Source organism: Rhincodon typus, chromosome 24, assembly GCF_021869965.1.
Source record: "Rhincodon typus isolate 14 chromosome 24, sRhiTyp1.1, whole genome shotgun sequence".
Taxonomy (NCBI): Eukaryota; Metazoa; Chordata; class Chondrichthyes; order Orectolobiformes; family Rhincodontidae; genus Rhincodon; species Rhincodon typus.
The window spans coordinates 32,712,485-32,725,715 of record NC_063355.1 but is presented as its reverse complement, the minus strand read 5'-3'; the positions used below and the strand labels follow the sequence as shown (position 1 = coordinate 32,725,715).

At 43.1% G+C, this 13,231-nt stretch overlaps 1 protein-coding gene across 1 annotated transcript; it reads right to left on the bottom strand.

Annotated features, from left to right (window-relative positions):
- Window positions 1–1,040: 1,040 nt before the first annotated feature.
- selenom (selenoprotein M) lies at window positions 1,041–12,936 on the bottom strand. The gene is made up of 5 exons (XM_048611477.1): window positions 12,736–12,936; window positions 12,584–12,619; window positions 5,228–5,262; window positions 4,530–4,608; window positions 1,041–3,212 (listed from the first exon to the last, which is right to left on the bottom strand). The coding sequence occupies exons 1-5, from the start codon at window positions 12,829–12,831 to the stop codon at window positions 2,991–2,993; spliced, it is 468 nt and encodes a 155-aa protein (XP_048467434.1). The 5' UTR covers window positions 12,832–12,936; the 3' UTR covers window positions 1,041–2,990.
- Between the last annotated feature and the right edge of the window lie 295 nt (window positions 12,937–13,231).

The window sequence follows — 13,231 nt, the reverse complement described above, 5'->3', positions numbered from 1 at the left end:
CAGTGTTGGTGACCATGACCATGATCAGTTAATACTGTAAAGACCCATTTGAGTCACCTATGCCCTTTGGGGAAAGAGGTTCTACATGTGACTCCAGATGTAGAGTGATGTGATCGACTGAATTGCTCTCTGAAGGTAATCAAAGGCCATTAGAGATGGGCAACAATGTTGGTTCAGTCAGTGACACCCACAACCATCAGTTAATTACGTGGACATCTTGCTTATTTATTTATCTGTAGGATGTGGGCATCACTGACCAGAGGAGGAGGGGCTGAGCTGGAAGTCCCTGGCAGGTAAGTACACTCCCAGAGCTGTTAGGGAGGTAATCCCAGGATTTTGTCCTAGCGACACTTAAGGAACAGCACTGTATTTGCAAGTCAAGATGCAACTTGGAGGGGAACTTGCAGTTGGTGGTGTTCCCATGTAGCTGCTACCCTTGTCCTTTGAGACGGTAGTGGTGGCACATTTGGGAAGTGGTCTTGAAGGAGACTGGGGAAGTTTCAGACCTAGGACCCCCTGTTCTTTTTCTTGTGAAATGATGGGCCAGCTGCTCTTTCTCTGTCCTCTCAGGTTTATAAGGTGCTGATGTTCACAACTATATGACCATCAGGGCAAACCTGCATTTCCATTTAATGTGGTCTTCCCATCCATTTCCACAAAAAGTTTTCACTTCCCAATAAACCTCAGCCAAAAACAACCAGGAACCTAGTCTTATTTCTCCTTTCATTAACAAGGGCACAGTGCTAACCTTCGCCAACATTCCTGTGGGATTTCAGTGGTACATGTTGGGGATCGAACCTGGGGAGTACAGATGCTGAGCCAGTCAGGAGAACTAGTTCCCCTGCCACCCCATGCCCTGGTAGCTCAGCAAGAGGTCAGGCTAACAGTATACTCCTTGTGACTGGAGTCAGCTCAGAAAGATGAGACTGGCTATATCACACCCAGCTCCATCTCCCTACATTCCCAACTAAAACTTCACTGCACAGTTATTAAACCAAGCCCTCCAGCCATACCAGATGGACTCACACAAACTATGAATGTATTGTTAACTGTCGAATTTTATTGCTATCCAACAGGCAGAAATAACAAAATGTTGTTGAGACTGGCATGTTCTTCCAGCATGGACTCCTCTCTGCCTTCAGGAATGTTGTGCCTCTGCTCTCAGCCTGGTCACCTTTCAGCTGAGTGCTTCATTTAAATTCCTGAACAAGGCTTGAGGTGCTCACATGCAAGAAGCATTCAGCCAGCCGGAGATGCCTGTCTGCTATCATTTTCTTGATCAGGGCAGTTTCAGAGTGAACTCTAAAGACGTGAAAATGTTACATTTCATTCCAAAATACATCCAGTTATAAAAACGCACAAACATTTGCTCGATGTGCTCATTTTCTCCCTAAATCGAAAATGATGGCTCTGTGTGGCCGGATTGTTGGAAAAGGCAGAACTCGAGGTCAGCTGACAGCGTATGCAGCACGGTCGGCTTATACATTACCTTTTGACAAAAGGCTATGAGCTAAATTTGATAATTCAAACTTTTGTTTTATCATTTCCCTCTTGCTTAAAGAAATTTCAAAACCTGGAGATAGAGTTGGGATGAAGACACAAGCTGCTTTTGAACTTTGCCTCTGGTATGAGAGTAAGAGGTGAAGGGAAGGTAGACAGAAGTAGCAGGCAAGGTCACCCTCCTCTGTTCAATATCTCCCCCACATCTCTCACTGGCCATCAAGATGTGGTAAACACATCTCTGCTAAGTTTGCTGGGGCTGGAGATGCTCTAAGTTTTAAATGCACTTCCGTCCCAGGGGAAATGGCTGTAGATGGACGGAAAGAGGCCATGAGAAACAAATATATAATTCATAATGAACAGAAAATATTCACAGCACCCTCTGCTGACTGGACAGTTAGAATCAGCAGTTGACATTCAGCCAGTTACATGCTTGAACTGAAAAGGAGAAAATACAATCAAACACCCTCACAAAAATTAAAGTAAGTCTTCACGTTACTGTGAGGGTCTATTGTACAAACTCTTATTTGGATATCCAGGTTTTGATTTCCTTGCAAAGTTTTCTTCCTGCCCTTTCCCAGGGCCTCTCCCTCTTACCAACACCCCACCAACCAAGTGGCCATTCTTCATGTGAGAATAGCCACTGAGGGTCTTTTGGCTATTAAACCAAGCATGACATCACAATCTGACCCTCTTGGGTTCTGGCTGGATGAATAGATATGAAGAAATCCCAGAATAGTCATCAACAGAAGGAGGGCAAACTGAAGCAGAGACACTATGGCCAGTTGTAACAGCTCTACCCCCTCACTGGTGTCAGTGAACTCAGCACAGACCAGGGGTGGACCCTGATACTCTGCTGGCCTGTATGACACTGAGAAACACACTTACCAGGCTAGCAAAACTATTTGCTGTTTTTATACCGTCAATGACTGGACCCAAGACACAATCAGGTGGTGCATGCAGTCCTTCATCTGGACCTCTTTAGGTGAATTAGCTGTCCCTGGTGCTGAAGACATTGATGTCAGTTGACCTCAGTTCATAAATCTGATCTGCTCTAGCTGGACCATTCTGTTTACCATCAAAGACCATTCATTTTCCAACAAACTTCATTCAAGAGGCTGGAGTGGACAATTTGCAAAATTCAGGTTAAAAGAGACCCAATAAGGAAAAGATGTGGAACATACAGTGGACCCATTGGACAGGAAGATTTCTGTTATTTCCAGTACTCCCCACCTCCACTTGCTGATAGCCCCTGTGTATTTTTGCATTTTTCCGTCAATGGTGTTTGCCCCCACAGTTAGCACAGAGTTAAACCAAAAGAAATGATGATGTTAATAATAAACAAGTTGATGGTTAAGTGAGCAGCAGTGTGATTACTGGGACATCCAGGTTTCAAATGAAAGCAAGACCGATCACGTTTTCAGTCCGCTAGTGGGTTTTCATCTTTCCATTGATTTATGGACAGTCGAGGTTACACTTCAAACATTTGTCTATAGATCTTGCTTCAACTCATTCGATTCTGTGAAATCCTCGGACTCAGCATTAGCAGGATTCCCTGCGTGTGTGTCGAATTGCCTTATGGGTTTGCCCATCATTGGGGCATAGTAGAAATCAACTGGCACTTGGGCATCTGGACTTTCCTTTTTGTAAAATCCTAGTTTCAACAGTAATTCATTGATCTCTTTCCTGGTCATTGGCATAAGGTCCACTCGCTGTGGAGGCAAGAAATTAAAGAACTGAATTGTAAGTCAAACTGAGGATTGACAAAGTTATAATAGTCAAAGAATAAGCTTCAAAGTCAATGGGTAACCATTCTGCCAATGTGAAAATGTACCAAATAAAATATATTTTTAAAAAATATTGTTATTTGATGCAGAATGATACAGTGCCCCTTCACCTTTAAGATCTGGGTTTAATCTAGACCATAACAGTCTATTTCTATATATTATATAGCTATATTCCCATCTGTTGGTTTTCTAGATACCATGTGAAGCAGATTTGAGTAGCTCAGTAAAACTGCAAGTGAGCCCACAGCACAAACATGGCCCTAATTGACATTAATTTGTCAATCTCACCATTTAGTACAGACTTCTCTCATGAGGTTTTGTTTCATCCTTAAACAGAATATAGGAGGCTTTCCTCCCAACTTAACCTGAGTTCAATACTGGGTTAGAATGTTGTGGTTCATTGGCAACTACCCTACCTCTGGACCAGGAGATCCAGGTTCAATATCCATTTGTCCATAAGGTGTCCAATAAGGTTGATTAAAAGTCATTCTATAACATAGGTGTGTACAATATGTTGGAGCAGGGTACAAAAGTCAGACTTTATTTCATGCACCAGCATGCTCATGCTGTCACTCACTTAAATGAGTGCAAAGGGAACAAAAAAAAGTGTCTTACTGCTAGTTCCTGGTACGCGTAGTTCATAAGGACGAGCTCAGGATCCACTCCTGGGAAGTAGGTCAATGCCAGGTTGTGAATTTAGAAGTTGGTCAAGAAATATTACTCATACCCTGAGTAGAGTCGATGGGAATATTTGTCCCTCGCTGCTGCTGGGTGATTCCGTTCTGCTCACCATAGGGAAATTCTACAACTTCAAAGGGCAGCTCTCCCTTTCCCTCCCTCCTTCCCTCAACCAGAATCATAGTCACAGCCCTTCTTCCTAAAATCCTTCAGCACATTAGCTTTGCTGAACCAGTAACAAGTTTGACTTCCCACTAGATTACCCATTTAATTACATTGTTTGGTCCAGGGGGACACATAGTTATACGGACAGGGTGGAGGACCGAGGTCTGTCTGTGATTTCGATAAATCAGAAAGTTTACTCTAGACACCAAAAGATAGGAAATGGGGGTTGGCGGTTCTTGATTTTGATTGATGGCTGTGACAGATTATTGGGCAAAAGTAATAGACATTTCCTTTCATCTAACACTGTGTCGCTGCTCTGAGTGTTCTTTCGTTCTAACATCTCTTTTCTATATCTGTCACATAAAAGAATTACAATATAAAATATTAAAATGATCTTACATTCAGTTCTTCAAAATTGTAGTTCAACAGGAGCAGTTCAGGAATTGCTCCTGGAATATACTTCAGCACCAGGTTGTGACTTCAGCAGCAGGTCAGGAAAGTGTAAACTCAGAACGGTCACAGAAACAGGTAATGAAGGTCGAGAGGTGCAGCAGACACACACATCAATTTCTAGCCAAACCCCAGCCCGCCAATAGATAAACCCCTCCCCACTTTCCTTCTCTGTTGGGTCTGGGCAGGGGGTTTGTTTTTTGCTCCTTACCATCATTAACTTGTATTTCTACCTCAGCAGCCGGATAGACAACAGATATGTAAGGGTTGCACTACAAAGATCTTAGGTTCCATCTCTTTCCGTGTGAAATTGTTTAATCTCAGTTTTGGCAGTGGTGAGGCCGCTACAATTGTCACGGTCCTCCTTCAACTAAGGAGAATTTTTCCCCTAAATCCATGTCTTTGTCTTTCTCTTGAGTCAGAGGATGAATTGCTTCTTATACTGGTGTAGCTCAGAATTCAGCAGATCCAGCTGTTTCCAACAACTTGTGGGTATTGGTGATAGACATGAGGAGATGGGGAACAGAGCTGTGAGTTAAAGTCCAGCATTCTCTCTCTGAAACCCAATACAGTACCAGCATTGAGCAAATTAATCAAACCTTTCTATTATGAACCTGATATGTGTGCCCAGATTCTCAAAAGGATACTAAAGAGGTAAGTCCTCCTCAACGAAAGCCTTTACCTGTGAATCAGAGAAACAAAATCAAATGAGAGCCATTAGCTTCTGCCAAGATGAAATTGTCTTGCCCAACATAAACAAGGTCACATAATACAAGCCACCAAGCTGTGTGTCATTTACACAAGAAGATTCAGAAATCATTCCATGTTCTCCCTCTCCTTTCTGAAGGTAAAAAAAAGTCTTCCTACTGTGAAGTTCCACAAGCTATCAGCACTTCTTGCAAGAGATTCTTCACGTTAGAGTGTTGCTATCTGACTGTGGGAGGCATCACAGCCAAGCTTGAAGCTCTCACACTTGACATCCCCAAATGAAGGTTGAATTTACTTTTATAAAAAAATCAATCAAAATAGAGACCCAAAACCTCTGAACCTTTAATGGAACATGAAAGTAACAGTTGCAGCCCCTACTCAGACAATCTGGAAATTCCACTGGCGACTGGAGTCTGAATTGCAGAAATTGTGGGAATTAGGGAGGAAGAAGCGTCACTGGGGCTTTTTTGCTCGAGGGGTAGACACATGCTGTGGGCAAGACAGAATGTCAGAATTACAACATTTACAACATTTAAAAGGCATCTGGATGGGTACATGAATAGGAATGGTTTAGAGGGATATGTATAAAATGCTGGCAAATAGGACCAGATTAATTTGGGATATCTGGTCAGCATGGATGAGTTGGACTGATGGGTCTGTTTCCATGCCGTACAATTCTATGACTCCAAGACTAATTGGTCAATGAGTAGAGATAGGATGGCATGAAGGCAGGTCAGGAAGACATATTGAACCAGCATATGGTGACAGAGGAATCTCAGCTCCTGATCGTGTCCAATGGGTTTGCTTCTTTCGGGGATGAGAAGAGGGACTGCAAGAAGGATGAGATGGCTGACCATGGCATCAGTGTGAAGAAGGCCATTCAAATGATACAAGCAAAGAGGAACGTAACAGTGACAGGGAAAGCACAGCAGGTTAGGCAGCATCCGAGGAACAGGAAAGTCAATATTTCAGGTTGAAACCTTTTGTTCTGTCCTGGCGAAAGGTTTCAGCCCAAAATATTGACTTTCCTGCTCCTCAGATACTGTCTGACCTGCTGTCCTTTTTCAGCTCCACGTTTATTGACTCTAGCTTCCAGCATCTGCAGTCCTTACTGACTCCATAGTAGTGACAGGGGATGGTACAGACAGGCCAATAGACACTGTTTTCTACAGTTGTGACCAGGAACTCTGAAGGTTGTGTTGCATACCTGGTCCCAAGGTTTAGGAGACTACGCATTTCGAGAAGGATAAATGGGAAAGATAAAGATCTCAGGCCCATGTGAGAACCAACACCGCAGCAAAACCTAATTCCTAGTTTTATCTATAGGACTTTGAGGGGTTAGGGTACAAATTAAAATGCAGATCAATGGCAATCATCTCTGGATTGTTACCTCAGCCATGTGGCAATTGGCACAGGGTCGAGCAGATCAGTGCCTTAAAGAATGGTTTAGGATTTTAATTCATGGGGCACCATGTCAACACCTAAGCACGTAGGATTTATTTGGAATTAGGATGTCCTGGTCAATCATACAACTAGGGCTGTGGACCACACTTTAAACTAACAGGGGGAGGGTTTGGGCAATGACCGATTTAGAAATCCAAGCAGAAAGGTTAGATGCATTGGAACAACACTGCAAGGTAGATAAAGACAAGCAGTTTGTGAAAAGGAAGGGATAAAGAGTTTAACAAAAATTGCATGTCAGTAAATAAGTAATTTCTATTACTGGAAATGGAGGTAAACAAAGTTAAAGGTTCTTTATTTAAATGTATGAAACATCCAGAAGAAGACTGATGAACTAGTGGCAAAATTAGAGATAAATGACTTAGAGCCCATTGCCATTTCAGAGACCTTCCTCCAGGGTGTTCAAACTTGGGAAATAAATATTCCAGGGAACACAATCTTTCAGAAGGACAAACAGAATGGTAAAGGAAGAGGGATAGTCTTGACAATAAAGGAGACAGAAGAATATTGGTGTGAAATAATCTAGCCTCAGAAGATTACAAAGCAGAGTCACTCTGGGTGGTGTTTAGAAATAGCAAGCATCAAAAAAACACTGGGCGCAAATCTCTCAACAGTGGTTACAATGTTGGACAGAGACTTAAACAATAAATTATTGAAGTTTCTCACAAAGGTAATGTGGGTGACTTTAATCTACTTATAGTCCAGGACATATGAGTAAATTACTTTACTAAAGGACCTTTGATTAATTTATTGGAGTTTTTTGAAGACGTAACCAGTAAGTTAGAAAAAGGGAAACCAGTAGATGTAGTATACCTGTATTTTCAAAAGGTGTTCAATAAAGGTCATGGGAAAGCTAAGGGCTCACTGAATTGGAGCAATATATTAACAAGGATAGATGATTGGTTAATGGACAGGAAGTAGGGTTTGGCATAAGCAGGGCATTCTCCACTTGGCAACTTCTCAACGTGTGCTAACCCTCAGGTTAAACTTACTACCAGGCATCTATCTCTAAGAGTGAGTGGGACTATATTGACCTTACTCAATTTTTCTATGTATATTCTTCACTGGACTCTCCATCTCTTCTTGACAACTTACTGTGCTACTTATTTTCCTGTTATCAATGAAATTAGCTGCCATAATTCAGTAACCACTTCATTTGAGCTACTGATATAGATTGTAAATAGTTGAAGACCCAGCACAGAACCGTGTGGCACTTAACTAATCACAGCTTCCTGTCCACCCATCAATTCTTGACCATGCTAATATCTGAATCCCCACATCATGTTGTGTAGTAACCTTTGATGTAACACCTTGTCAAATATCTTTTAGAAATCCATATACACCAGATCTAGATTCCACTTATTCATCTTGTGCATTACTTCTACAAAATAAATCCTAATAAATCAGTTGAATATGCCTTCCCTTTCACCAAGTCATGTTTGCTGTACCTTTTCATGATATGATTTTCTCAGTAACTGGTATAACTTCCCTGATAATGAATTCTGGAAGTTTCCCTGTAAGCCTAACTGGACTATGGCTTCCTGCTCTGATGCTTTTCATTCTTGATTAAACATTGTTATTTACTACTTTCCAATCCACAGGGACCCTTTCAGAATTCCATAGATTCTGCAATATTGTAACCAATACATCAACTATCACTGCCACCACTTCTTTTAAGCCCCTGGGGTGCTGACCGCCTGGCCTTGAGTACTTGTCAAGCTTTAGGACAAAGTGATGGTGATTGTGCTAAGTTCTTGCTTCCCATTCACCTCTTCACTTGCAAATATCTTTGGGAAGTTTTCTAAATCTTCTACAGTGAAGACAGACACAAAGTACATAGTCAATATTTGTCATTCTTTGTTTTACATTATCAATTCCCCAGATTCACTCTAGGGAACCAGGACTAGTTTTAGTTACCCTTTTCTTATTTAAATACTTGTAGAAACTATTGCTGTTTTTATATTGCCAGTTACTTCTCTCATCTTGTAACAAATGCTGCACACAATCAGATGGAAAACAGTTAACTGTTGTTTTTCTACCGTTTTTGCAAACTCCATCCCAATCTTCTGGTGCATGCTGAAGTTTGTACTCTCCGTCCCTTTCTACCACACTCTGGTTATCATTATTTTAGATACAATACTAATTTTCTCTACTACCTGGTTTCCTTTTGCTTTATCACATCTCCTCCCACAGGATCCCTCCCCCCACATTGTTTAAAGTTTTTTGCAGCCTGAGTCACACGATTCACCAGAGCATTGAGCTGTTGAGGTGAAATCCATCTCCTACTTCCCCAGTACAAAGAACCACTGGTCTCCATTTCTCTCTGCACAGATATCGTAAGAGATGCTGAGCATTTCCAACACTTTCTGTTGTTACTGAAGTAAAATACCCTTTTTGCATGCTCTCTAAAAAGGAGTCAAACTTCCTGAGGGCCTCTTAGCCCCTTCAGCAAGAAACCCAGCAGCAGCACAAGCAGTTTGGCACAACATTAAACATAAATTTCAATTAAAAAAATCAAGAAATAAAAAAGTGCAATTTGCTAAGCCAAAATGCAATGCCAAAGCAATAAACTGATCATTTAAAAAATGAATCATATATAAAAATGACCATTAAAAGTGCCAACAGCATTATAAATGAATAAAACACCTTTTGCTTCAGAAGCAGATTTAGAGAGAGAGAGACAGATCAAGACAGGGCTAAGTTAAGGTGTTGGATTTAAAGGCATTGACCTGGTGTCCTCCTCTGCTGGTGCAGATTCCAAACTGCCCTTGGCACAGTCTATATGAAAGTGGAGATTGGCTTTCAGCCTGGGCATTCTTCCATGTGTAACACAATGTGTGGAAAGGTTTTTTGGGAAGGGAAGCGGAGGAGAGCCAGGGTGTATGCCCCAACACTGAACAGCATCTCCTAGTCTCAGCATTCCCTTTCCTACAAACATCCACCATCAAGGGAGGACTGAGATCAGGAGGCAACATAGGAACACAGAACCTGAAATAACTCCACAGAAGCCAGTATCCTGTCACCAAGTCACCCATTATTTACAACATGGAGATCCAGCTCCCTCAGAGCCAGGTCTCAGAGTGAACATATGTCTGACACTGCTGTTCTTATCTGTCAGCCAGGGCTCCCTGATTTGACCAGATTAACAGCTCCAATCAGGGAACTCATATTCCATGAGGTTCACCTGACTGACCTCGTTACAGAGCCCTTTGAAGAATACTTTGAAAATCAAACTCAGAGCCACTGGTGGTAGAAGTAAAACCTAAGCGTCTATTGGTGGAAGAAATTACTGAGGGCTTTGCATGAAAATCTCTGTCCCTTCTACGTACCAATCCAGCACCACTTGTAGATGAGGGTTCCACAACATTCTCCTGGGCTTCAGTAACTGGTAAGAATTTGTCTGCCAGGGGTATTGTCCCCACTGCTGGAAACTACCTGATGTTGTCAAAGTCCCACCATAGTCCTGGCCAGAGACAAAACCATAAACACAGATTCCACCCCCTCCACCCCAGGTCTCTTCATCAGAAAATTGGAAAATAGCCATATCTGCCGCTGGGAGGCATAGGCCAGTTGCAGTAACATTGAATCAGGGGATACAGAAACACAGCACACAATTCAATACCCAGACAGTCATCAGCCAGTTGCCGGGCACCCTCATGACACTGATAATCAACAAATTTTTCAAAGGACGGGGCAGTAACATATGAACAGTAGCTGGGCGTTTGGGTGGGTGGGTGATTGGTAGGGCCCAGCCCAGAACCCACACCCCAATCAAGGAGGAGGGTGAGAAGGGCCAGAGAGGTGAGACACTAGGCCCTTTCCTCTTACAGAATGATCACAGGCTTCATTCTACACCATGACATGTTCTTTCCCCATTTCTGTCTTAAAGAACAATCAGCCAGGTCATTTCAAGAGCTTTCATAGCATCTTCAAGCTTCATTGTCAATTGTTATGTAACAGTTTCAACAAGTGCCCCCCCCCCAACCCCGTCTTGCACCTTAGCATGTGTATTCTTTTTCCAAAAGCCTGCTGAATGGTCCTTATTGAAATTCTGCTCAACTTCTCAGTCACTATGTCCGTAGCTGTGAGCTTCCAGCCCTTTTTCTCATGTTGGCAATACCTACAGAAGATTCTGTGCCAAGTTAAATTGTTTTTGGACACCTGGTGGAATGAGCTGGTGACACCACCAGCAGACAAGAATGGAAAAGGAGAATATTAGCAGCAGAACATCCCATGGTTAACTTTCAATGGTGTCCACAAGTCCAGACTCAATTTACAATCATTTTTGCTCCACCCAACTGGGTGGCCCTTCGAGGTAGTTTCAAACTCCAATAATGTCCCATACTGGCAGCCTTCAGCCTGGGCTTCTCTTCTCCGCCACTGACTTACCTTGTGCCATCCAAATGCCACCTGCTGCCATAGAAACATGTGGAGCTGGGAGAAGGAGAGTTGGAGGCAAGTTTTAAAGCACAAAACCAGCCCAGGGGTTAATTCCAGTGAATTGGGAATTCAAAACAGCAAAGTTGATCCCTGCACGAGCCCTGCATTTCACAGGGGGACAAGGTATGAAAGTGATGGTGAGGACAGGGTGCTGAGAAACAACTATCACCAACATTACCTCACACAAAGAACCGTGAGGCAGTCAAGATACAAGGGACTCGGGAAGCTGGTGCGTCCTGCTACTTGTCAGAATGGCAACATTCACTGATCGATTTGCCTATCTACATATAAGCACTTCTGCAGCCTCCAGTCTCCCCAGCACCGTCTGCAATCCACTCCTCCTGGGCACTGTCTATACACAGCCCCCCACCCACCCCACCGTATCATCTACACCCCACATGTTTCTATGGCAGCAGGTGGCATTTGGATGGCACGGGGTAAGTCAGTGGCGGAAAGAGAAGTTGCCCCTCAGGTTCCTTTTAAATCTTTCTCCTCTCACCTTAAAAATATGCCCCCTAGTTTTAAACTCCCCCACTGAGGGGAAAAAACCTTTGCTATTCACCTTATCTATACCCCACATGATTTTATAAACCTGTATAGGTCAACCCTCAACCTCCTACACTCCAGTGAAAGAAGTCCCAGCCTATCCAGCCTCTCCTTATAACTCAAACCCTCCAGTCCCAGCAACATCCTGATAAATCTCTTCTGAATCCTCTCCAGCTTAATAGTATAATTCCTATAACAGGGAGACCAAAACTACACACAGTACTCCAAAAGTGGCCTCACCAATGTTCTGTACAACTTCAGCGTGACATCCCAACTCCTTTACTCAACGGTCTGAGCAATGAAGGAAAGCATGCTAAATGCCTTCTTAAACACCCTGTCTACCTGTGACACAACTTTGAAAGAATTATGTACCTGAGCCCCTAGGTCTCTCTGTTCAACAACAGTACCAAGGGATCCAGCATTAACTGTATGGGATATGCTGTCACAAAGTTTAAATTAATTTTAATATCCCTCTGTCTTATTACCCACTCACAACCTTTCTCTGGAGTTCCACAATTTCTATTTCAAAGCCTTGCCTGCTTAGGCAGCATCTTCACTCTGTTTCTCTCAGTGTTTTTTCACTTGCTGCTCCCAATCAACTAAGACTTTTCAATAAGCATCATTCCTCTCAAAAACACATTCACTCCGTTTCAAACTAGCGGTTGTGCCAAATTATTCGGACACTGAAGTGGCCAGAACTTGCTTAGAGCTGACAGTCCTGGTCCCTCATTGCTGGCAGTGTCTGCATTGAAAAAACCCAGTCCACTGTCATCGGGAAATTTATCAATTTCAAAAACAGACCTCTTTATGGAAAACTGGAGAGAGACGAACAAAAACAAGGTCCTTACCTCTGTCAGGACAGATAATTGTCACCCCCCGCAGGTCTGGAAAAGGGAGAACATAAATAAGAGTGAATTGGAACATTGAAAAAACCGCAACTTCCGAATCTGAAAACCTTTGAAATAACCGGCAGGAAAGTGAGCTTCCCGTCCAGCTTTACCTCCACTCTGCCTCGGGCCAGTGCTGGTGGCTTCTCCAAGTTGAGTTTGTAGCAGGACACTGCCTGGACCAGACCCAGGATCAGCAGCAGCAACATGTTACACAGAGTCACCGAGCACCGGCTCGCCACTGAACAACTTCGCTTTCTGGTCCTCTATAAATCCCGTTTGCCACGTCAGGGATTCCACCAAGGAATATGGGGGAGGTCGAGGTCTGGGCTGGAGGCGGAGACTGAGACTGAAACCGGAGACCCGCTCCGTGCACCCGATTGGAGCCATCTCCAGATGGTAACAGGGAGACAGCCAGAAACAGGGTATACCTGCTGTGTCCTCCGATCCATTGCCAATGATTGCAAACATTAAACAGACACCTTTTTACCAACACTGGGAGCACATCTGCGCAACTCAAAACAGCTAAGCTACGGTCTAGTTAAACCAAACTAAAATAACGCTTTGTGTCAATGAGAAATCCCCCATTCACTAACCTTCAGATAAATA